The 25,933-nt window shown below is 42.3% G+C and overlaps 1 protein-coding gene across 1 annotated transcript; it reads right to left on the bottom strand.

The window, feature by feature from the left end:
• Positions 1 to 7,529: 7,529 nt before the first annotated feature.
• LOC122559245 (hyaluronidase-Ba-like) lies at positions 7,530 to 16,963 on the bottom strand. The gene is made up of 4 exons (XM_043708627.2): positions 16,857 to 16,963; positions 12,131 to 13,108; positions 8,738 to 8,827; positions 7,530 to 8,152 (listed from the first exon to the last, which is right to left on the bottom strand). Exons 2-4 carry the CDS (start codon positions 13,055 to 13,057, stop codon positions 7,832 to 7,834), a joined length of 1,338 nt encoding a protein of 445 aa, XP_043564562.1. The 5' UTR covers positions 13,058 to 13,108; positions 16,857 to 16,963; the 3' UTR covers positions 7,530 to 7,831.
• Positions 16,964 to 25,933: the final 8,970 nt, after the last annotated feature.

A 25,933-nucleotide genomic window follows, 5' to 3' on the forward strand; every position in this document is an offset into this window, starting at 1 on the left:
CCTTCGGTCCATCCTGTCCATGCCGACCAGATAACCCAACCCAATCTAGTCCCACCTGCTATCACCCAGCCCATATCCCTCCAAACCCTTCCTATTCATATACCCAGCCAAATGCCTCTTAAATGTTGCAATTGTATACCAGCCTCCACCACATCCTCTGGCAGCTCATTCCATACATGTACCACCCTCTGTGTGAAAAAGATGTCCCTTAGGTCTCTTTTATATCTTTCCCCTCTCACCCTAAATACTATGCCCTCTAGTTCTGGACTCCCTGACCCCAGGGAAAAGACTTTGCCTATTTATCCTATCCATGCCCCTCATAATTTTATAAACCTCTATAAGGTCACCCCTCAGCCTCTGACACTCCAGGGAAAACAGCCCCAGCCTGTTCAGCTTCTCCCTGTAGCTCAGATCCTCCAATCCTGGCATCATCCTTGTAAATCTTTTGCCGAACCCTTTCAAGTTTCACAACATCTTTCCGATAGGAAGGAGACTAGAATTGCACGCAATATTCCAATAGTGGCCTAACCAATGTCCTGTACAGCCGCAACATGACCTCCTAACTCCTGTACTCAGTACTCTGACCAATAAAAGAAAGCATACCAAACGCCTTCTTCACTATCCTATCTATCTGCGACTCCACTTTCAAGGAGCTATGAAGCTGCACTCCAAGGTTTCTTTGTTCAGCAACACTCCCTAGGACCTTACCATTAAGTGTATAAGTCCTGCTAAGATTTGCTTTCCCAAATTTTATCAAAATTAAACTCCATCTGCCACTTCTTAGCCCATTGGCCCAGCTGATCAAGATCCCATTGTAATCTGAGGTAACCCTCTTCGCTGTCGACTACACCTCCAATTTTGGTGTCATCTGCAAACTTACTAACTATACTTCTTATGCTCGCATCCAAATCATTTATGTAAATGACAAAAAGTAAAGGACCCAGCACCGATATCTGTGGCATTCCACTGGTCACAGGCCTCCAGTCTGAAAAACAACCCTCCACCACCACCCTCTGTCTTCTACCTTTGAGCCAGTTCTGTATCCAAATGGCTAGTTCACCCTATATTCCATGAGATCTAACCTTGCTAACCAGTCTCTCCAGTGGAACCTTGTCGAACGCCTTATTGAAGTCCATTTAGATCACGTCAACCACTCTGCCCTCATCAATCCTCTTTGTTACTTCTCCAAAAAACTCAATCAAGTTTGTGAGACATGATTTCCCATGTACAAAGCCATGTTAACTATTGCTAATTCAGTCCTTGCCTTTCCAAATACATGTACATCCTGTTCCTCAGGATTCCTGGCTTGTCTTTACCACCTTTCATAAACAGTTCTTTTGGTATTTTCACACCAAAAGTGACTGGAATGGATAAAGACATAAAAAGATGCATCTGGATGATTTACATATTAATGAAACAAAACCTGCAACCCATTCTAAAATATGAAGGAGTTAACCAATCTAGATTTGTTAAATATATTATTTCAGTTGCATGACACTGTAATCTTTTGCTATAAATTCTGTGTCTTACGATCTTATACTCCACAACCACCTGATGAAGGAACAGCGCTACGAAAGCTAGTGCTTCGAAATAAGCCTGTTGGGCTATAACCTGGTGTTGTGTGATTTTTTTATCTGGATGAGGGGATAAAGGCATATTCAGCCCTATAAAGATCAAAGAAAGAAACTGAACCATCAGAAAAGATACAAAGTAGAGGTAGACACAAACTCCATTACTTTTGAAACAGTTTAGCAAATTAAACCATCAGCCAGTGGGAAGATTGACCACCAGCGTATCATGCTGTACAGAGCAGATGTGAAGAGTAACTCACAGCCTTCCCTCTGTCCAGGGAATGATGGGGAAATAAGAAAGAAAGAAAAGTGAAAATGCAACAGGTTAATCAGGGCAGGACTGGGTGAGGGAGATTGGAACATAAGTAATGCTGTTGTGTAGCTTCACTAGGTTGATAACCTCATTTTTAAATACGTCTGATGCTGCTCTTGACTTGCCCTCCTGCACTCTCCATTGTATCAGGGTTGATCCCCTGGCTTGATGGTAGTTGTAGGGAAGGTGGTTTATCATAGAATCCCTACAGTATGGAAGTAGGCCATTTGGCTCAACAAGTCCACACTGATTCTCTAAAGAGTATCCCACCCAGACCCATTCCCCTACCCTATACTTTACATTGACCCCTGACTAATGCACCTAGCCTATACATCCCTAAACACGATTGGCAATTTAGCTTGACCAATCCACTTAACTTGCACATCTTTGGACAATGGGAGGAAACAGGTGCACCTGGAGGAAACCCACGCAGACACGGGGAGAATGTGCAAACTCCACACAGAAGCTAGAATCAAACCAGGGTCCCTGGCGCTGTGAGGCAGCAGTGCAAACCACAATGCCACATGCAGAGTCATTATGTTGCAGATTGCATTTGAGTAAATTCTGCTGCTGGCCCACTGTGTCTCATGGACGCCCAGTTTTGATTTTCTAGACAAAATCGAACCCATTTAGCACAGTGGCGATACCACACAACACTATGGAGGAATTGTAGACATGAAGATGGGACTTCATCTCAATGGGGACTATGTGGAAGTCATTCCCACAAAGCTGTCAGGGACAGATGCATCTGCAGCAAATACATTGCTGAGGATGAGGTAAAGTATATTTTTCCCTCACTACCTCCTTACAGTGCCTATCAACAATAGACATACAACTTCTGTCATATTCCTCTATCACTCCAGTACATCTTTTGCTCCAGCTGCCCCAGCTGTCACTGTGAAATTCTCTATCAACTATCATCTAGCTTGTGTTAATACTATTGTAGCTTCAGCTTTCACATTAGGACTACTCCACTCATGTTTAAATTTACATTGTCAAATTTAAAGCCGGTTAATCCTTGAATCCTGTGGTATCCTACTCCTGACACCATTTTGAGAGGTAGGGAACAGAGCTACCTAATGTAGACAGTTGGAATTTTCAGATAGCTTATGTTTATTAGGAAACAGTAGTTTAGGTATGATACATTAGTTAAGTAAAGAAAAATAGTATACAAGTAATGTAAGTAAGGATGATTCACTGACACTAGAGGGTGAACAGGCTGTGAGCACTCCATATTCTAGATGGTATGTTTGGAAACTGTTCCAGGATTTTCACAGGATTAGTTTTCCAGTAACAACATAGAGCCCTACAGCAATGAAACAGACCCTTTGGTCCAACCAGTCCTTGCCGGACATAATCCCAAACTAAATAATCTCACTTTAAGGTTTTCAGATTCCAAACTCCAATTGTTATCGTGCTGGGAAGGAACAACTCATTCCACAGACGGCATAACTGGTCTAACTTTGGTCTTACACATCAAAGTTCATCCCGATATGCTTTCATTTCCAACACTAAGCAGCTGAGATCTCGCAATATGTGACTCATGTTTGGTACGCAATGCACTTTAAACCTCAAAAATTATGCATGGAGTTTAAAAAATATACTCCATCTTTAAAATGGTCTGCACAATAAATACATTAACCTCTTCCAGGACTCTGCCTGCTAGCAAACACGTATTTGTAATCACAATGTCCCTCCCAAATTACAGTGCATATCATACACACGCACCATTATTGTTGTACATTTCGAAGGTTTATTGAATTCGTACCCAAACACCATGTATTACAATTCAAAGCTATAATTACAAAGGAAGGAATGATTATTAATTTCATATTAAATTATTGATTCGTATTAAATTATCAATTGCTCCTTCATTAAGTTTGCTTTAATTTGCTGCTGGTCATGCATTCCCTCAGTATACTACAATGTATAATCTGCGAAACCATTTAAGTTCTATGAATTTTTGAATTCTTCTTGGACTCAGTTCAATTGTTCAGTTCTGTTATCATATTGATTATAGCTAAGATTTTATTTGGCATGAGCAAGAATTGGGAGATTATTTCAGCAGCAATCTGTAACACACACCTGAGAGCTATGTTATCCCATTTTCCTTTGTGTGGACTGCGTGGTTCCATTCTAATAGACCTGTTTAATTTTGTCTACATTCACACATTTATGCCCCCTGTCCCCTGAATACTATTACTGGAAGGGGAGGTGTGGTGAAGTAGTGATGTTACTGGACTAGTAATCCAGAACTCCAGGCTAGTGTTCTAAGGAAAATGATCAAGATCCCACCATAGCAGATGTTTAGAAGTCTGGAATTAAAACTCCAGTCTAATCATGACCACTGTCAATTTTCATAAAAATCCATTTGGCACACTAATCCTCTCAAGGGAAGGAAATCTGCCTCCCAAATGCAACTTCAGATTAGTGATTGACTCTTAATTGTCTAGCTGCCTTAACTAAGCATCTTGGTTTTGAGGGAAGGGCAATTAACGCTGGGCATGAAGAAATAAAAAAAAATTGACAGTCATTCTTCCTTGAGCCAGAAACAACTCATGATGGAAGCTCTACACTTGTTTGTGATATCTGAGAAAACCTCAGGTGTGTATAACGGAAATATTACAATTGACACTTACATGTTGTAACACGATAAACATCTAAATTCTGCCCTGGGTTGCCTCACTGTCTAACTTTTGCATCCATGTAGAACTTTGAACAGGCCACATTTGGAATATTCTGTACAATTCTGGATGCCACATTATAAGAAGGATGTGAAGACTTTGGAGAAGGAATAGAAATGGTTTACCAGAAATGGTTTACCTGGTTTGGACAAACTTGGTTTGCTTTGAACTGAACATCAAAGGATGAGGGGCGACCTGATCGAAGCTTGCAAAGTTATAAGAGGCATGGGTAGAGTGGATAGTCAGAATGATTTTCCCAGTGTAGAAATGCCAATTACTAGGGGACATAGATTTAAGGTAAAAGCGAGTAAGTTTAAAGGAGATTTGAGAGGCAGGAGTTTTATGCAGAGGGTGGTTATGTGCCTGGAATGTGCAGCTAGAGGAAGTGGTGGCAGCTGATACAACAGCAATGTGTAAGAGGCATCTTGACAGATACATGAATAGGCTGGAAATAGAGAGATACGGACAGCGTAGAGGCCAAAGGTTTTTAGTTTAGAAAGGCATCAGATGTCAGCACAGTCTTGGTGGGCTGAAGGGCCTGTTTTGTGTGCTGTACTGTTCTTTCCATTATCAGAGTGCAAATGGCAGATGTTGTTGGGGGCACAATTTTCAAGCACACTGATGCCAAGGCTAAGACTGTCTAAACATTCAGCAATTTTTTTGCTTGTCTTGCCATGAAGTCTAAAAATTTACACCTTAGCTGTTTTCTTAAAACTGGATTTTTTCTATGAGGCTGATGTATATTTTCCTTTAACTTTCCTTAGTAATATTTACCATTCCTTCGCAGTAAGCTGCTGACCCCTTCTGGAGGAACAGTCCTTTGCCCAAAATGTTATTCAAGTGTCTAAGTCCATACATAATGCTGACAGACTATTTCACCAGGAACAAGAAGAATCCTGACTTTCGTGTTAAACATGTTAAAAATGAGCAGTTCCTGGGATGTCGTTCTTGCAAATTGAGTCTGTTAAGGTAATGGCAGGAAATATTTCCTGGTGTATGAAGCAAAGATGCATTATGAATAATAGCGCCTTCAGTGGTACACTGTGAATATTTCAGTTGGTTTAACAGCTGGTTTGTGACGCAAGGCAACACCAATTGCACGGGTTCAATTGGAGAACTGACGGAGCTTATCATGAAGGACTCTTTTTGTCAACCTCTGCCCTTGCCTGAGGCAAGGTGACCTCTGGTTAAACTACCATTAAACGTCACCCTCTAATGAAATAGGACTTCCATGGTCCAGCAGGGGACTCTACCTTTTACTGTTAAGTATCTGGCTGAAGGAATGGCAATAATCCTGTAACAGGTTTCAACACTGAAGCTGACTCTGTTGATTTGTTTAAGCTGGTGGGGATGGGATTACAACTGGAAATGATGACAAATGTTATCTATGTGTACTGCTTTTCACTTGGGGCAACTTGGCTTTAACAAGATGGTTGAATGCTTGCGATGAGGATCCAATTTTAACCATCAGGCCTCAATGTCTGGAGCTGGGCCCTTGTCCAGATCCAGAGAGTCTGATGTGTGAATTGAAGTATGAGGTGGTTCTATAGGGGCCAGACCAATATCAGGCTGGTACAGTTATCACTGTGCTGGTGAGCCTCTGATTGACAGAGTCAAGTTCTTTTCCCACACAAACTAGGACCCGAATAGCAAGGTTATAATGTTGGTTGCAGTGTTGTGGAACATATGGGCAGAATGTACAATGAAAACTCTCCACCCATGACTACTGGCTGCCAGGTTTTGAATATATCAACTTTACTTGAGGGTCAGACAGGAGTGTTCCTCATGATACCACGGAAATATCGCTCTGCTGCATTTATGGAAGACCAAAGGGAGTCTTTCAGCACCCCAGCTTACTTGGTTCCTGTTCCTCATTCCTAATTTGTGGTTGCCCACAGGAAGGTCCACAGGTGGGGACATTACGTGTGTATTACAATCATTGAATCCCACCCTACCTCTTGCAAAAATGCCATCCCGTATTCTCAATTCCTCCGCCTCCGACGTATCTGCTCCCAGGAGGACTACAGAACACACCAGATGGCCTCCTTCTTTAGAGACCGCAATTTCCCTTCCCACGTGGTTAAAGATGCCCTTCAACGCATCTCGTCCACATCCCGCATCTCCGCCCTCAGACCCCACCCCTCCAACGTAACAAGGACAGAACGCCCCTGGTGCTCACCTTCCACCCTACCAACCTTCGCATAAACCAAATCATCCGCTGACATTTCCGCCACTTCCAAAAAAACCCCACCACCAGGGATATATTTCCCTCCCCACCTCTTTCCGCCTTCCGCAAAGACCGTTCCCTCCGTGACTACGTGGTCAAGTCCACGCCCCCCTACAACCTACCCTCCCATCCTGGCACCTTCCCCTGCCACCGCAGGAACTGTAAAACCTGTGCCCACACCTCCTCCCTCACCTCTATCCAAGGCCCTAAAGGAGCCTTCCACATCCATCAAAGTTTTACCTGCACATCCACTAATTTATTGTATCCATTGCTCCCGATGCGGTCTCCTCTACATTGGGGAGAATGGGTGCCTCCTAGCAGAGCGCTTTAGGGAACATCTCCGGTACACCCGCACCAATCAACCACACCGCCCTGTGGCCCAACATTTCAACTCCCCCTCCCATTCTGCCGAGGACATGGAGTTCCTGGGCCTCCTTCACCGCCGCTCCCTCACCACCAGACGCCTGGAGGAAGAACGCCTCATCTTAAACCTTGGAACACTTCAACCCCAGGGCATCAATGTGGACTTCAACAGTTTACTCATTTCCGCTTCCCCCACCTCACCCTAGTTCCAAACTTCCAGCTCAGCACTGTCCCCATGACTTGTCCGGACTTGTCCTACCTGCCTATCTCCTTTTCCACCTATCCACTCCACCCTCTCCTCCCTGACCTATCACCTTCAACCCCTCCCCCACTCACCCATTGTACTCTATGCTACTTTCTCCCCACCCCCACCCTCCTCGAGCTTATCTCTCCACGCTTCAGGTTCTCTGCCTTTATTCCTGATGAAGGGCATTTGCCCGAAACGTCGATTTTGAAGCTCTTTGGATGCTGCCTGAACTGCTGTGCTCTTCCAGCACCACTAATCCAGAATCTGGTTTCCAGCATCTGCAGTCATTGTTTTTACCTATTGGAAATAGTACTGCCACTGCCTATATGCAGCATTGTTATTTAATTGAAGTCAGCAAATGTGGACCCATCACCTTATTTGAAAGCTAAAGAAAGGAGGGGAAGAAAAGAATGCTGAATCCCCAATCTAGGAACCTGATTTAGCCTCACAATTGGATCCCAGCCCTGCCTTGTAGCACTGGCATTTGAATTTAGCTTTCATGTTTTCCTTAGCTTTGGAAAGGATTTCTTCTCTGGATTCTTCAATGTTATCAGAAATAATAGCAGATATAATTTGCATTAAGTTGGAATCAAGAAACAGGTAAGCTTTGGATTCAGTGTCCTTCCGCAAACATCGTCCATTACTATTGCACAACAGCCTGCTGCACCACATGGTAGCTGTAGTGATGTTTTTAACGAATTTTCCAAGGTTTTCATCAATCTGCGTCTTCAGATTCGAACAGGTTTCCTAACAGAAAAGCACAAGCATATGCACCTGTTATGCAATTTTCTAAGGATCGCTTCAGCTTTTTTAATATTGACTGTTACAGAAAAATGGCACACTTAGTCGAAAGATTTCTTCTTGCGTTCATCATGTAATTGTTACATTCTCCATGGAAACAGTCTACAATCAAAGCTTTCTTGACAACCAACTAACACCATTTTCTCCATCAATATAAATGTTGCTTTCCCTTTATTTTGTAAGTTTTTGTGAATTGACCTGATGAGCACAAGACAACAACTGCAATGAAGTATCTCTCTTTTCAGAAATACTCAAATTCTGTTCCATGAAATGACTATTTCAATGTTCTTGAAAACGTAATGACTTCAACAAGGGATCTAAATGCTCTAATAGGCTCTCCCAATGGAGCCAACAGAAGGTTGGTGTTGCTCATTGCTACTGTTAGTTAGTTACATGCCTCGGTCATCAAGAATGTCTTCTTTCAGAACTGTGAGGTTTCTATGACTCTATGATTATATTGTCTTTGTTCACAGCCACTTCTCACATGTCCTCACTTGAATGGTTTTACATATATGGGAATTAAATACTCACTTCAGTGCGAGCATAGTTATTATTCCCCCACAGAATCACTCCAGAAGCCCCCATGGCTGCCATCTCTCCAATGGTGTGCACCAAGTCAATCTGGAAAAGCCAAATTCCAATTCAGTAGGAGTTCATTACTCATTATTTTACGGCGGAACTTAGAACCACACACACGCTAAGAAAAACCAACAAAATGGAGAAGCTAACTCATGCTCACTGAAACTGAACGAGCTAATGGTTGCATTCAGAAGCATCTTAAGATGTGTTGTCTTGTTTTTGTCTCACCATATTTCACATACAGCTCACATTAGAATAAACTTCTCACCTGAGTGCGAGGATAGTTGCTATTCCTCCATAGAATTACATAGAAGACCCATGATGTGAACCCCTGTCCTGTTTGCTCCATAAGGTGCATTTACTAGATTCTGTCACAAACTTTGCTCCTTCCCAACACCTTACTTCCAGCCTCTTGCCAGATGCTATCGCCTATCAGAAACTACTTCTGATACTTGCAGTTATTGCTTTGTCTTACAGCAGCTGTTACGTCTGAAAGAGCTGGAGGACTGCAACATGTGTGTGTATTTTCAGAGATTTGAACTATATATTTCCTGTTACTTCTAAGACCTAAACTTGAAAGTGAATGAAGAGTAAGGCAGAGGGGAGGATCAACTGATACGCTTAATGGTAAGGTCCTCAGGAATGCTACTGAAAAAGAGACCTTGGAGTGCAGGTTTATAGTTCCTTGAAAGTAGAGTCACAGATTGATAGGTAGTGAAGAAGGCATTTGATTAGATTACAGTGTGGAAACAGGCCCTTCGGCCCAACAAGTCCACACCGACCCGCCGAAGCGAAACCCACCCATACCCCTACATTTACCCCTTACCTAACACTACGGGCAATTTAGTATGGCCAATTCACCTGACCCTGCACATCTTTGGACTGTGGGAGGAAACCGGAGCACCCGGAGGAAACCCACGCAGACACGGGGAGAACGTGCAAACTCCACACAGTCAGTCGCCTGAAGCGGGAATTGAACCCGGATCTCTGGCGCTGTGAGGCAGCAGTGCTAACCACTGTACCACCGTGCCACCCATTTGGTATGCTTTCCTTGGTCAGAACATTGAATATAGGAATTGGGAGATCATATTGCAGCTGTACAGGACATTGGTTAGGCCACTTTTGGAATATTGCATGCAATTCTGGTCTCCTTCCAATTGGAAGAATGTTGTGAAACTTGAAAGGGTTCAGAAACGATTTACAAGGGTGTTGCCAGGGTTGGAGGATTTGAACTATAGGGAGAAGTTGAATAGGCTGGGGCTGTTTTCCCTGGAGCATTGGAGGCTGAGGGGTGACATTACAGAGGTTTATAAAATCACGAGAGGCATGGATGGGATAAATAGAGGCTTTTCTATGGAATGGAGGAGTACAGAACTAGAGGGCATAGGTTTAGGTGAGAGGGAAAAGATAATAAAGGGACCTAAGGGGCAATTTTTTCATGCAGTGGGTGATACCCGTATGAAATGAGCTGCCAGAGAAAGTGGTGAAGGCTGGTACAATTACAGCATTTAAAAGGCATCTGGATGGGTATATGAATAGGAAGGGTTTAGAGGGATATGAACAAAGTGCAGGTAAGTGGGACTAGATTGGGTTGGGATATCTGGTCAGCATGGACAAGTTGGACTGAAGGATCTGTTACTGTGCTGTACTTCTCTATGACTCTATAACTTGGAAATAATGTCCTGCACATAACTCAGCCTGAAAATTTCACAATGTATAGATTTTTATATATTTATATAAATGATTTATATATGTATATATATATATAACATTCGATTACACTGTTCTAAAGCTGCTTTAGTTTTTCTAGTATTAGGTTATAAAGAGTTTCTTAATGGTGGGGAAAGAGAAGAGGAAAAGTGTAAGGAGTCAATTGTACAGCTCTGAGTTCCTTTTCAAAGGTAAATGAACAACAAAGATAGAAACAAGGTAGTGTTTTATGCGGCATGTTAAATCTGATAACAGAACCAGAAATCAGCAGCACATCTACTCTCTTCTTTTATCCCATGTGATCACTGTTAAAATTTAAGGGGCACATATTGGAGTTTCTGAAACAAACAGACTCAAACACAAGCAAGTCATCTTTCATCCTGAGGGACTGCCTAAGATAAAGAGCTGAACAAACCCAGACATTTTCGTAGTCTGGGATACTCATGTAAGACTATTTAAACTGGAAATTTGTTTGCCTTATTTGTTAATTAATATAACTGTTAAAATGCCAGAGGAGACAACCCAAACTTGTGTTTTACAATCAGTTAGGGACCGATAACTTATTTTTGGCTTATAATAGACAAAGTTTGAAATTCTGGGTATTTAGAAGAGAATAAAACTATCAGATTTTACAAGTTTGAACAAAATAACCTTTTCCACACAAAAGAAAGTAAAAACAACCTACAATTTATACACATCTTATACTCTAACATCTAGAATTAACATGATGCAAAAGCAGAAGTCCATGATGGTGATGAGCTCCACCTTGTCTTGAGGGCTTGACTGTATGTGCTCCAACCATGAGGAAGTGGCTGACCACATTTAGAGACACACAAACATTACTCAAAGTGGGTGCAGAAGCTGTCCACTGGCAGCACCACTACATGACTATCTGAATCAATCAAAATATTGTTAACAGCTGGTCATGTCAAGTTGCTATGCCAACAGCACAACCTAGGTCAATTTAGTACCAGAGTTGAGAAGTGTGGTGCTGGAAAAACACAGCAGGCCAGGCAGCGTCCGAGGAGCAGGAGAATCGACTTTTCATTACATCACTATATAAACAAAATCGCCCAGTTCCTACGTCTGAACAACCAATGGTCACCATGTGGTATTATCCTGATTGCCACTACCAGCATGATGCGGTAGCTTGTTCTCTGCCAGTCTGTAGCACAGAGTAAGAGTTGGCCAAAATAGATCACCGCTACCAATAAATCCTCTGTTGTCTTTGAGTTCTGAAGAAGAGTCATATCAGACTTGCAGAATTAACTCTATTTCTGGCTGCACAGAAACTGCCAGATCTATTGAGTCTCTCCAGCATTCTCTGCATTTGCTCCTTTGTTGTTGAGCAGTGACCGAGGATACAGCATTGTAGGTTACCTATAGAAGAGGTACTGTTCTTCAGTGACAAAATGGCTTATTGCATGATAACAATTACCGCAAATGCATTCTAATCAGGCATAATCTTAGGGAGCTGATACAAATATATCTGCCTTCTCTGATAGCTGGAATAGAACTCTACCCACAGGCTGTATGATATCAGCTGAATGGGTGAATCAGCAGAATACAACTTATATTTTTTAAAAAACTCCTCTAGAAACATAACCTTAGCCAACAGCAATATGTATTTATTACCTCAGAGAGGAAGTCAAGTGTTTGTCTGTATGAGTATCTGGCATAAACCAAAACAGGGAGGGCTTCCTTTGATCGACCATAGGCAGCAATACGGAGTGCCTCCTTCACCCTATAGTGGGTAAACTTCTGTACGTGATCTGAGTTTGCAACCCTCTGAGGAATGTAGACACTGGGATATAAGCATTGTGATTTCTCCCAGAGCCATGTCAATTTATTGTTATTAGAGCTGTCTTGTTTTAGGCATTGACCTGTGTAATTAGTTAATTTATTGAAGTAATTGTAACAGTCTGGATATTTGTAAAAGCCCCAGCAACCTTTTTCTCTTTTTGTATGCCCTAGCTCTAGTGTATCTGCCATAAAAGCCTTTGCAGCAGTTTGAAAATTATTTATGGCATTTTTATTAATCTCATCTTCAGTTAAATTAGACTGTTTGCTTCTTTCCAGCTCTATTGAGTTTTTCCTGTAGATATCCATCACACCCCAGTTGCGGACCCAAAGTGGTCGCCAAGCCTCCCAATCTACCACTGCAAGACCGCTGAAGTCTTGATCCATTAAACTGTTAATGTTTCCAGTCGCTACATCAAGGTGTTTGCTTAGACTGGCATTCTGAACAAGGCCCCCATTTATTGGGATGCCCTCATCTGTATAGAATGGATAAAGCCCCAGTTGCCTCTTGTAGAAAATGGTGATCTTCTTCCCAATAAGGAGGCCATTTTCATTGGCAACAATGCCATATTCATCCAGATCCAATTTAATTCCAAAGCTCTCATTACAATTTGCAATAGGTGTGTTCCAAATCACAGAAAATGGCTTATTATAAATCATTGGGGAGGGCAGTGTTGGTTTAGCTTCTACCCCTGATATGGTGGGCAAATGGGTAGAGAGATAAACTAAGGTGCATGTGAGTTGTGTGAGAGCTGATAACATGATTACGGCTCTTTCCTCAGCAATTGGTCAAGTTCTCCCAATTAGAGCATTCTGTAAGACAAAAAAACCCCACAAAGATTCATTTGGATACCAAAAAAACATTCCACACCAACCAATCAAACATTCAAGATTCATTGTATAAGTGTTAGTCACGCAACATTGAAGTGCTAAGTGTTGATCTCTGCAGTGTGATAATAGTAAAAATGTGCTAAAAATATTCATCTTCCACCATCTGCTTTTTAAACATTCATTCATGTCACATTGGCATCACTGAATGGGCCACTATTGTCCATTCCTGGTTTCCCTTGACAGGATGGCAGTGAGCTACCATCTTGAACCATTGCAATCCATTACATTAAGGACAAAACAGTAGCAACAGAGAAAATAGGGCCGCTTAAAGATCAACGAGGCTGTCTATGATTTCCCATGGAGATGGGAACCACAGGAGATGGATGAGATACTAATCAAACATTTTATATGAGTATTTACTGTGGAGGAGGACATGGAAGCTAGGGAACTGGGGCAATAAATAATGATGTCTTCCAAAGAGTATGAATTACAGAAGAAGTAGTGCTGGAGGTCTTAACATGCAAAAAGGTAGATACATCCTCGGGACCTGATCAGGGGTATCCCAGAACTAGGGAAGCTAGGGAAAAGATAGCCAAGCCCCTTGCTGAGGTATCTTTACCAACAGCCACTAGTGAGGTGTCTGAAGGCTAAGGAAAAGCCAGGGAATAAAAGACCCGTGATCCTGATGTCAGTTGTTGTCCTGGGAAACAGGATGTACATGCATTTGGAAAGACAAGAACTAATTAAGGATAATCAACATGGCCTTGTGCATGGAAATCATATCTCACTAACTTTTTTTTCAGAGGTGACGAAGAAGATTGATGAAGACAGAGCAGTAAATGTTGTTACTATGGATTTTAGCAACGCGTTTGACATGGTTCTGCATGGTAGGTTGGTTAGTAAGGTTAGATCACATAGGATCCATGGATACAAAATTGGCTTGATGGTAGGAGATGGTCAGAGAGTGTGGTGATACAGGGTTGTTTTTCAGACTGGAAGCCTGTCACCAATGGTGTGCTGCAAGGATCGGTGCTGGAGTCCACTGTTTTCGTCATTGATATAAATGATTTGGATGAGACTATAAGAGGCATGGTTGATAAGTTTACAGATGACATCAAAATAATTGGTATTGTGTACAGTAAAGACAATTACCTCAGAGTATAACAAGACCTTGATGAGATGGTCCATTGAGCTGAGGAGTGGCAGATGGAGTTTAATTTAGACAAATGTGAGGTGTTGCATTTTGGTAAAGCAAACCAGTGCAGGACTTACACGGTTAATGGTAGCTCTGGGGAGTGTAGGGGAGCAGATGTGTAGATCCTTGAAAGTGGAGTAGCAGGTAGAAAGGATGGTGAAGAAGACGTTTGGCACAGTTGCCTTCTTTGGTCAGTGCATTAAGTATAAGGATTGGGATGTCATGTCGAGGCTGCACAGGACATTGGTGAGGCCACTTTTAGAATACAATTCTGATCATCTTTCTTCAGGATGGATGTTGTTAAACTTGAGAGGGTACAGAAAATATTTACCAAGATGTTGGCAGAACTGGAGGGTTTGTGTTACAGAGAGAGGCTGGATAGGCTGAATAACTAATGTGTTTTTCCCGGGGTAGGGGAGTACAAATCTAGAAGACATATGTTTAAAATGAGAGGTTAAAGGTTTAAAAAGGTCCTGTAATGATAATATGGCTTTAAGAGGTGTATTTTGTTTTGATTTTAAGATAGAGGTGACAAGCTGTGTATTTGAATCCAATAAACAGCTTGTGAGGCCTTGGATTTTTTTCAAAGTTAGAACAATAGAAGCAGCCTGAATGGGTGGGTTGGGCTTAAGCTCTCACAGAACGAGGACTTTTGGGTTTTTTGTTGGTAACAGTTGCTGGGTCTTGAAACTGAGTTTGGAAGCTGCAGCACATCTCTCCTTGCTTTCTTTCAGAGTTTTCTCTTGATGTGTTTTACCTCTTAGACTGGAGAATTGCCTGTGAGGCAATCTATTTTACTGAATTTGCCTTTGGCAATGGTGTATTCATTGGCTGTTACCACATTGGAACAGTTCCTGTTTAGTCATTAAACAATCTACTATTCTGTTATCTTTTCAAATAGAATTATTTCAATCTCTTCTTTCTTTGATTGTATCTTAACTATAGTATATGAATAAAGTGCATTTTGCTTCAAGATTGGTAGTTTAACCAATCTAATTGCATTCGGATGTGACACGTAACAACTTACCTTGGAAATAAGAAAAAGTTAGGGTCTAGACTATCCTCTTCATATATTTTGAGGAGGCCTTGTCTGGTCCATAACAGTCCTGAGGGTTAACTTTTTTTCCCACAGAGGATATGGAAAGAGTTATGAGAGGAAGTGGTAGAGGTGGGTGCAATTACAATATTTAGAAGGCATCTGAATGGGTATATGAAAAAAATAGAGTTTAGACGGATGTGGGTCAAATGCAGACAAGTGGGACTAGATAATTTAGGAGCACCTGGAATAAATCCAAGCAGACAAGGGGAGAATGTGCAAACGTCACACAGTCACTTGAGGGTGGAATTAAACCCGGGATCCTGATGCTGTGAGGCAGCAGTGCTAACCACTGAGCCACTGTGCTGTCCGAATCTTAAATATTGCTAAACATCGTGCAATCATCATCAAACATCCCCACTGCTGACTTTATGACGGAGGGAAGATCATTGATAAAGCACCTGAAGATAGTTGGACTAGGGACACTACCCTGAGGAGTTCATAGAATCCCTACAGTACGGAAGCAGGCTGCTTGGCCCATGAACATTTTACTCAGACCCAGCCCCCTACCCTGCAACATTTCCCATGGCTAATTCAGTTGGCCTGCATATCCCTGGACACTATGGGGGATTTAGTGTGGCCAATCCACTTAACCTGCACAACCTTGCACTGTGGGAGAAAACTGGAGCATCCGGAGGAAACCCACGCAGACATGGAGAGAAGGTGAAAACTCCACACAAACAGTCACACAAGGGTGGACTCAAACGTGGGTCCCTACTGCTGTGAGGCAGCAGTGCTAACTACTGAGCCACTGTAGTATTCTGTAGAGATGTCCTGGAGTTAAGATGACTGATCTCCTGTAACTGCAATCATTTTCCTATGTGCTAGGTATGACTCAAATCAGTGGAACATTTTCCCCCTGATTTCCATTGATTCCAATTTTTCCTTGATGACGCATTTGATCAAATATAGCCTTAATACCAAGGCCATTCACTTTCCCCTTAGCTCTGGATTTCAGGTTTGCCACCATGTTTGGATGGAGCCTGTATGAAGGACTTAGCAACCTCAACGTTATGCCAGTCGCCTGTCACTTTGTGACTGACTAACATTCTTCATTTAAGTACTACTTGAATCACCTATCAGCTACACATGATTGATTCCACAACAGTGTGTGGAATTCTATACCAATGGATATTGGCTTGAAGTTGCACTCCAATAATCACTCTGCAGAGAAAAAGTACAACATATGCCATAAGATGACAGGCAAGAAAAAACAGTCTATTACATCTACTTCTTAGCTTGAGATATTGTAACGAAGAAGTCATAAAAATCTCATCAGTACTTCAATGTGGAAGATAAAGTCATTGATAATCAGTTGCACACGTAAAACCAGGTAGTATCTAAGATGGACATAGACTTGTGGCACAATCATTAAGTTAGTAAAATATATTTGAAAACACAACAATGGATATTTTAATTTTTAGCAATGTTTGACTTACCGAATGGTAAAAAACTACTGAGTAAACCTGTTTTCCAAATAGTAGGTTGTATCAACTGATGAAGATGGAGCATAAGTGGAGTATTTATAGCATGGAAAGGGTTTTGACAACACCCAAGCATCAAAAGGTGACTGGACATCTTGTGATAATTAATTACACAGAAACCATACTTGAGATATTTTCTTTTTTCAACAGGTACTGGAAAAATAAACATGCACAAAATGTCAACTTATTTTTGGTCACAGTTAAGCCTGACATTTTGAAATGTAAACCACCAATCAAAATGTTAATTTATCCAAGAAGCTGTGTTCAACTTTACTGTATTTATTTTCATAAATTTAGAGAATGAGTCCCACCCATGATTGTTGCAAATTATTGCAACTCAAATAGTTACTGAACGATGGGATTATTTTAGTTTCATACACACCCAATTTGAACCACAGGCATGACAAAAGAGCTTATGTGTGAATGAAGTAAATATAAATACCTCTAAAGCCATTACAGAGACATGACTGCAAGATGATTAAGACCGAGTCCTGAATGTCCAAGAATATATGAAGTATGGGAAGAACAGGAAGCTGGGAGAAGTTGAAGGGTCAGTTTTGAAAATTAAACAGGGCATTGGTGCAATGGAGACAGATAACCTTCATTCTGGAGATCACGATATAGAAGTATGCTTGCCATTCTAAGTTAGTGTTTTGAGTATAGGAGTTGGAAGGTCATGTTGTGGCTGTACAGGACATGGTGATGGCCACTTTTGGAATACTGCATTCAGTTCTCATTTCCCTGCAATAGGAAAGATGTTGTGAAACTTGAAAAGATTCATAAAGATTTACAAGGATGTTGCCAGGGTTGAAGGTTTTGAGCTATAGGGAGAGGCTGAATAGGCTGGGGTTATTTTCCATGGAGACTGGAGACTAAGAAGTGATCTTACAGAGGATTGTAAAATCGCGAGGGACATGAATAAGGTTAAAAGCCAAGGTTTTTACCCCAGGATGGGGATGTTCAAAACTAGAGGGCATAGGTTTAAGGTGAGCGGGGGAAAGATTTAAAAGGAAGCTCAGGGACAACTTTTTCACAGAGAGGGTGGTGCGTGTATGGAATGAGCTGCCAGAGGAAGTGATGGAGGCTGGTACAATTACAATATTTAAAAGTCCCCACTGCAGGTACAGCAAGACGAACCCGCCAAGAGTCCATGCTTCAGGCCTACTGCAGCCAGGAGTCCCCGCTCCACACACCATCAGGGCTGCTGCCAAAGACCTACCAAGTCTCCGAGTCTATGCTTTGGACCTACTATAGCCAAGAATCCTTGTTCCAGGCATTGCCACCACTGCAACCAAAGACCCGCTGACACTGCTCTGGTTTCCCCACAAAGTTGGACGATGAAGAAAAAAAAGAGAAAGAAAAATATGAAAAAGGAGAGAGAACGGTACAGCTAGTCTGAACACTATCTACTGTGCCAGCACCACCATCTTGATTTCTATATATATTGGACAAACTAGATTGACAAATAATAGATGAGTTTATTGAGTGTTTTCAGGACAGTTCCTTGCAGCTGCACACTGCAAAACCAACTGGAGAGAAGAACATATTAGTTCTGGTAGGAATGTAATAGTACAAACTTAATTAATGATCTCATCGTGAAAAAACCCCTAGGTAGTAGTGATAATAATATGATTCTTTACTCAGAGAGTAGTCGGGGCATGCATCGGACTGCTTGCAACAGTAGTAGACTCGCCAACTTTAAGGGCATTTAAATGGTCATTGGATAAACATACGGATGAAAATGGAATAGTGTAGGATAGATGGGGCTTCAGATTGGTTCCACAGGTCAGCACAACATCAAGGGCCCAAGAGCCTGTACTGCGCTGTAATGTTTTATGTTCTATATTCTATAAAGTTCACATTGAACTTGATGGAGAGAAGAGAGGACCTAGGACTAATGTTTTAAATTTAAATAATCAATCATGAAGGCATGAAGACCAAATTGGCTGAATTGAACTGTGAAATTAAGTTAAAGGTCATGTTAGTACAGATGCAATTACAGATATTTAAGGAAGTAAAGAATCATAAAAAGACACAATACAATTAGTAAGAGACTCTAAATGAAGGACATACCATCCATGTTTAACTAAAAAGTTAAAGATAATATCAAACTGAAAGAAAAATCCTATAACGGTGTGGGCCAAATCAGAGATTGGACAGAATGTAAAAACACCAAGTATGACAAATAAAAAGGTAAGAAGAGGGAATAATTAAATTATGAGAGAAAGTAACTTCCTTATTATTCATTCATGAGATATGGGCATTGTTGGTAGACCAGAATATATTGCCAATCTCTAATTGCCTTGAGAAGATGGTGATGATGACAACTAATACACATCAATCTGCAGTGAAAGACAGCACACCACAGAGTGAAGTCACACAGGAACATTGTGGTAAATGTGTAAGGATTAGCTCGGGTTGAATCATACGTTTATCCAAAGCATTATTTTAATGTGAAGAGATAATAGGGGTTGAAGCTCACAGTTCTTTGGTTATGTCTCGGTTGCACCATGTCCTTTAGGAGACTGTCAATGCAAGGTCTAGCAGGCCCTACCTTATCAAACCCACCTCATTAGTTGCTTACTATTCCCCAATGGAATCTCTTATGTTCATTTCCTGCTCCATGTTACCACATCTTGGTCCCAGAATAACAGCCCACTCAGTGGATATCCTGGAATTCACCAGCACCCCTTGCACCTAGAACATCTCCAAAAGCACTGTCAGCTCAGAGCTGCCCTATCTGATTGCTGGCATTTGCCCTGGACATGGCCAACAGGGAGAATCAGTGCCTTGCTATGTCGGCAGGGTACTGGAGGTCCTGCTGGATGGGAGACCAATATAGGACTACCTCAGACTGTGCTAGCTTGGTCTGAGTTTTCCATCTGGGTGAATTGTTTTAGCTGTCTCGAGGAAGATCCAGCACTGCAGGAAGAAAGTTAATGTCCTTCTCTCTAATATCTTCCTATCTCTGCCATTGCACCCACCTCCCACCAAGGCTCATGCTCTACCACTCTCATTATTGTCTGAAACACCTATGACAAATTTCTTAGCTGTGTGCATGGGTTAAACAGTACAGATATACAGCCGTAGTAAGAATTTGATTTAGCTGGCTGAGGGCAAAAGCCGTAAAAGTTAAGGCAAGGCAATGTGAGGCAGGATGCTGTAGGCACCCAGGTAGGCTCAGAATGAGAGAGGCTATGACAGTGAGTGCAGGGGTTGAACTTGCAGCCTGGTCCAGTCCATGAACTGGGTGTGTGTCCTTGATCGCACAATGTTCTTACTGCAGCATTACAGACAGTTGCTGTTAGAACCCAAGAGGCAGTATTGAAGAAAAGAAGCATCCTATAAATGGGATCAGAGATGTGCGATGAGGGTTCTTATAGGCTATGGGTGCATGTGGCTGGTTCCTATGGGGTGTGCCTGCGATACCTTTGCCCAGTTTCCAACCTGGAGATCATTCTAAGGTAACAGCGAGGTGAGTTCACCAGGTGCTCGCTTCTGGTTTCCTTTCTGAGTTTTCCCAACTTTGGGTTGTTTGGTAAGTTGTGAGACTGGATTTAATGAGGTGAGTTTGGCTGTTAATAATGTATTTAACAATCAATGATGACTGTCAATTGACAACTAAAGATGGCATGAGTTACTTCTGATGTCAAGATCGGCCTCATCACATTTGTTGCCTGACTCTGCCACAAATCTTGCCAATGCCCGTGGCTCTTAGACCCCTATAAGATTCTGCCCACTATCTGCATATATCATGTACTTTATCAGAAACGATTTCCCATTCTCTAAAAGAAAAAAAGGTGGATGTTGTATTATTACATAGACACCACAACAGACAGACAGTGTAAGGCAGATGACAGCACGACTTGTGATGTCCAGCATAAAGATACTTTCTTCGCCTTCAGCAAGCGTTGCTATAGCAACAGCAGTAATCACAATATAGTAAACACAGAATGCTGACTATGTGTAGGTCTGAGATATTGTGACAACATAAATAGTATTGTTAGCAAACTTCAAGATGTCTCTCTCAACTAGGGTCTTTGTGATATCTTTGTGATATATGTTACATGGACTAACATATAGGGAAACACTTAGACCATTTCTTACTGGAAGAGGTGTTTTACCCAAGAAAGCATATCAGGTAGAATTATTACTCCAGAAGGAGAACATTTTAATTAATCTTATCACTACTGATCTCTCACTGGGGGGATTTAGACCAGTTGAACTCAGTGATCACCAGTGGGGCTGCAAAATACTTGACAGTATTTCAGTGGGACAACATTCTAGACATTGCTTTGAATGACAATACCCCTTAATTCATAATTGAAGAATTCAGTTATTTCATAAATGACTGAGAAACTCTGCATCAAACATCACCTACATCCTATTCCCATACAAATGGAAATGGTGAGGTAGCAGTGAAAATTACCCCCCAGATATCATTTAAAAAATCAAGCAACTACAGCAGAGACGTGTGTAATGCAATCCTAGAGTAAAGAAATGCATATACTTAAGGCAGGTAAGTTATCCAGTCCGACAACTGTCATGTTATACCAAAAGAAGACTTCCCGTAACAACTCGACTACTGATGCTATAAGTAATAGTAAGAGTGAATGACAAAATCAAAGTGAAATGACATAAACCTAAAACTTGGCAGTTAAGATGGCTAAATCATTACCAGAGTTGAGCATTTGAGAGCCAATCAGCGTACAAACATTCAACACTCTCAACAAGAGTCAGCCAATGCAGCAACTTGAAGCCCATTATTGTCACCCCACTCACACATGGTAAAGTTGAAAAACTAGCTTTTTGTCTGCTTGTTTAGTGCAGACAGTTGATGAGGAAGACATGATTGTCATCAACTACACAGAGTGCAGAGCAACCATTCAGTCTCAGACATCCACCATTCACCAACAAGGGCAATGGATTAGTAGTAACAGTTACCATAGTAACAGCATTACTGCAGGAATTGCACTCCCCCAGAGATAGAACATTACCCTAGGAATGGCCAGGTACCAGCTGAACAACGAAATGACATGCGCATGCATACCCTCAGAAGACCTGCGTGCACTATTTAAACATAATGTTTGCAATGCAAGTGGTGGAAGTCACTGATTAGAATTAACAAACTGGTGTGTACAGAAATTATAATTTTAATTATTTTCCATATATATTGAGTAAACTTTAAGTGCAAATGAAATTGCACCCAAATTCCTTTTATGAGAAAGGAGATGTTTGGAGAAATATACTTCTGCAGTTGTGGAGTGTCATAGTCAAGTGATCTCTGCTCGAACTTGCTTTCAGTTTAGAATCAATAGCCTTTGAAACATGTTATGTGTAATAATGACACAGAGACTTTGATGAGTTACTGCAGCACATCTTGCATGGGTGGTACACACTACTCCCATGCATATTGATAGTTAACTAAAGTGGGAGTCAAAGGTTAGCAAGGGTAGCTGACAATGTGGAGGTGAGGCCACACATGATAAGCCATGATCTAATTGAACGATTGCACAAGCAGGAAGACAATCTCCTGCCACTCCTTAATATGGTTGTATATTCATTTGTTGAAGGAATTGAATGTTGAAAGAGGTGGATAAGCTGCAACACAAGCAGACTACATTGTTCTAGATGCTGTCATGGTGTTGGTGGAGCAGCACTCATCCAGGTAAATGGAGAGTGTTCCATTATGGTCCTGAATTGTGTATATGGTAGACAGGTTTTCGGGAGACAGGTGGTGAGTAACTTGCCATAGAATTCCTTGTTTATAATCTGTTCATATGGCCATTGTTTTTATGGTCAGTCTAGTTCAGTTTCTGGTTGATGGTAATTTCCAGATTACCATTTGTTGAAACTGTCAATATCATTCTGCAGACTCTTTGTCATCACTTACCTTCCCAAAGAAATTCCCTCCAGTCCACAGCCTGGCCAGACAATTGAAGCATTGTAGTGAAATGGCCAATCATAGAATCTCTACAGTATGGAGACAGACCCTTCAGCCCCACACCATTCATCTGAAGCGTATCCCACCCAAATCCATTCCCTATATTTACCCCTAACCTACACATCCCTGAACATGATGGGCAATTTAGCATGGTCAATTCACCTCACCTGCACATCTTTGGATTGTGGGACGAAATCGGAGCACCTGGAGGAAACCCATGCAGACACAGGGCGAATGTATAAATTCTACATAGACAGTCGCCCGAGGCTGGAATGGAACCCAGGTCCCTTGAGCTTTGAGGCAGCAGTGCTAATTACCGAGCCACCATGCTGCCCAGCTCGGACACAGAAACTCGTTCCATTGACAATCGTTTTGGGAAAACAATTTATCAGTGGGTCTGAAGCTGGGGCCCATAGAACAGAAAAACAGAGTGGGACCACAAAGCGAATGATTTGATTTATTATTGTCACATATACCTAGGTACAGTGAAAAGTTTTGTTTTGCATGCAGTACAGGCAGATGATGTCATACAAAGTGCTCTATTACCAAAGGCATAATCAACACCTAATTTACTCAAGTTGAGCAAGCAAAACTGGAAAACGTAGATGAGGAAACAGAGTGATGTACAGAGGGATCTTGGGGCTCAAGTCCATAGCTCCAAGTAAAATGACCAAGCAAGTAGATAGGGTGACAAGAAAGGTGTTTGGCGTGATTACCTTTATTGGCCGGAGAATTGAGTACAAGAATTAGGATATTATGTTACAGTTTTATAAGACTTTGGTTAGGCCAAACTTAGAATATTGCGGGTTTTAGAATAGAGTGGTGCTGGAAAAGCACAGCAGTTCAGGCAGCATCCGAGGAACAGGAAAATTGACGTTTCGGGCAAAAGCCCATCATCAGGAATAGAGGCAGAGTGCAGGGTGGAGAGATAAATGAGAGGAGGGTGGGGGTGGGGAGAAAGTAGCATAGAGTACAATAGGTTAAAGGGGGTGGGGATAGAGGTGATAGGTCAGAGAGGAGGGTGGAGTGGATAGATGGAAAGGAAGATAGGCAGGTAGGACAAGTCATGGGGACAGTGCTGAGCTGGAAGTTTGGAACTGGAGTGAGGTGGGGGGAGGGTAAATGAGGAAACTGTTGAAGTCCACATTGATGCCCTGGGATTGAAGCGTTCCGAGGTGGAAGATGAGGTGTTCTTCCTCCAGGCGTTGGGTGGTGAGGGAGTGGCGGTGAAGGAGGCCCAGGACCTCCATGTCCTCGGCTGAGTGGGAGGGGGAGTTGAAATGTTGGGTTACAGGGTGGTGGGGTTGATCAATGTGGATTTCACCAGTTTCCTCATTTCCCCTTCCCCCACCTCACCTCAGTTCCAAGCTTCCAGCTCAGCACTGTCCCCATGACTTGTCCTACCTGCCTATCTTCCTTTCCACCTTTCCACTCCTCCCTCCTCCCTGACCTATCACCTCCAACCCCATCCCCATTCACCTATTGTATTCTATGCTACTTTCTCCCCACCCCCACCCTCCTCTCATTTATCTCTCCACCCTGCAGGCTCTCTGCCTCTATTCCTGATGAAGGGCTTTTGCCCGAAACGTTGATTTTCCTGTTCCTCGGATGCTGCCTGAACTGTTGTGCTTTTCCCGCACCACTCTAATCTAGACTGTGGTTTCCAGCATCTGCAGTCCTTGTTTTTACTTAGAATATAGCGTTCAATTCTGATTGAAGGAAGGATGTGGAGGCTTAGGAGAGGGTGCAGAACAGGTTTACCAAGATGTTGCCTGGATTAAAGTGTTTGAGCTATAAGGAGAGGCTAGAGAAACTTGGGTTGTTTTCTCTGGAGTGGCAGAGTTTGAAGAGAGACTTGATATTAGTTATGAAATTATGAGATGCGTAGCTAGGGTTGATGGTCAGAATCATTTTTCCAGAGTTGAAATGCCTAATACTAGGGGGCATGAATTCAAAGTGAGAGGGGAAAAGTTGAAAGCAGATATGTGGGGCAAGAATTTTACAGAAAGACTGACAGGAGTCTGGAACGCACTGACAGGTTGGTGGTGGAGACAGATACATCAGGGACTTTTAGATACGCACAGAAGTATGGTGGCTCAGTGGTTAGCGCTGCTGCCTCACAGAGCCAGGGATGTGGGTTCGATTCCAGCCTCAGGCGACTCTCTGTGTGGAGTATGCATGGGTTTCCTCCGGGTGTTCTGATTTCCTCCCACAGTCCAAAAATGTGCAGGTCAGGAGAATTGGCCATGTGAAAAATTGCCTGTAGTGTTCAGGGATCTGTAGGTTAGGTGCATTAGTCAGGGGAAATGTAGAGTAATAGGGTAGGGAAATGGATTTGGATAGGATACACTTCGGAGGGTTGGTGTGGACTTGTTAGGCAGCATGGCCTGTTTCCACACTGTAGGGATTCTATCCAGAAAATGCAAGGGAAAGAGGGATATGGACCAAAGACAGGCAGAGGGATTAGGTTACTTACAGTATGGAAACAGGCCCTTCGGCCCAACAAGCCCTTCGAAGAGCAACCCACCCAGACCCATTCCCCTATACTTATCACTACAGGCAATTTAGCCTGGCCAATTCACATAACCTGCACATTTGTACACTGTGGGGGGGAAACCAGAGCGCCCAGAGGAAACCCACACAGACACAGGGAGAATGTGCAAACTCCACACAGACAGTTGCATGTGGCGGGAATTGAACCCAAGTCTCTGGCGTTGTGAGGCAGCAGTGCTAACCACTGTGCCACCGTGCAGCTTATCATGTTTGGCACAACATTCTGGGCTAAAACACCCATCCTGTGCTGTACTGTTCTATGAAACCTGACAAAGTTTGAGATTTAGATTTTTTTTAGATTACTTACGGTGTGGAAAAGGCCCTTCGGCCCAACAAGTCCACACCAACCCACCAAAACGCAACCCACCCAGACCCATTCCCCTACATTTACCCCTTCACTTAACACTATGGGCAATTTAGTATGGCCAATTCACCTGACCTGCACATTTTTGGACTGTGGGAGGAAACCGGAGCACCCGGAGGAAACCCACGCAGACACGGGAAGAACGTGCAAACTTCACACAGTCACCTGAGA

The sequence above is a fragment of the Chiloscyllium plagiosum genome, unplaced genomic scaffold, assembly GCF_037043375.1.
Source record: "Chiloscyllium plagiosum isolate Xiang-an unplaced genomic scaffold, Cpla_swu_hap1 HiC_scaffold_14, whole genome shotgun sequence".
NCBI lineage: Eukaryota > Metazoa > Chordata > Chondrichthyes > Orectolobiformes > Hemiscylliidae > Chiloscyllium > Chiloscyllium plagiosum.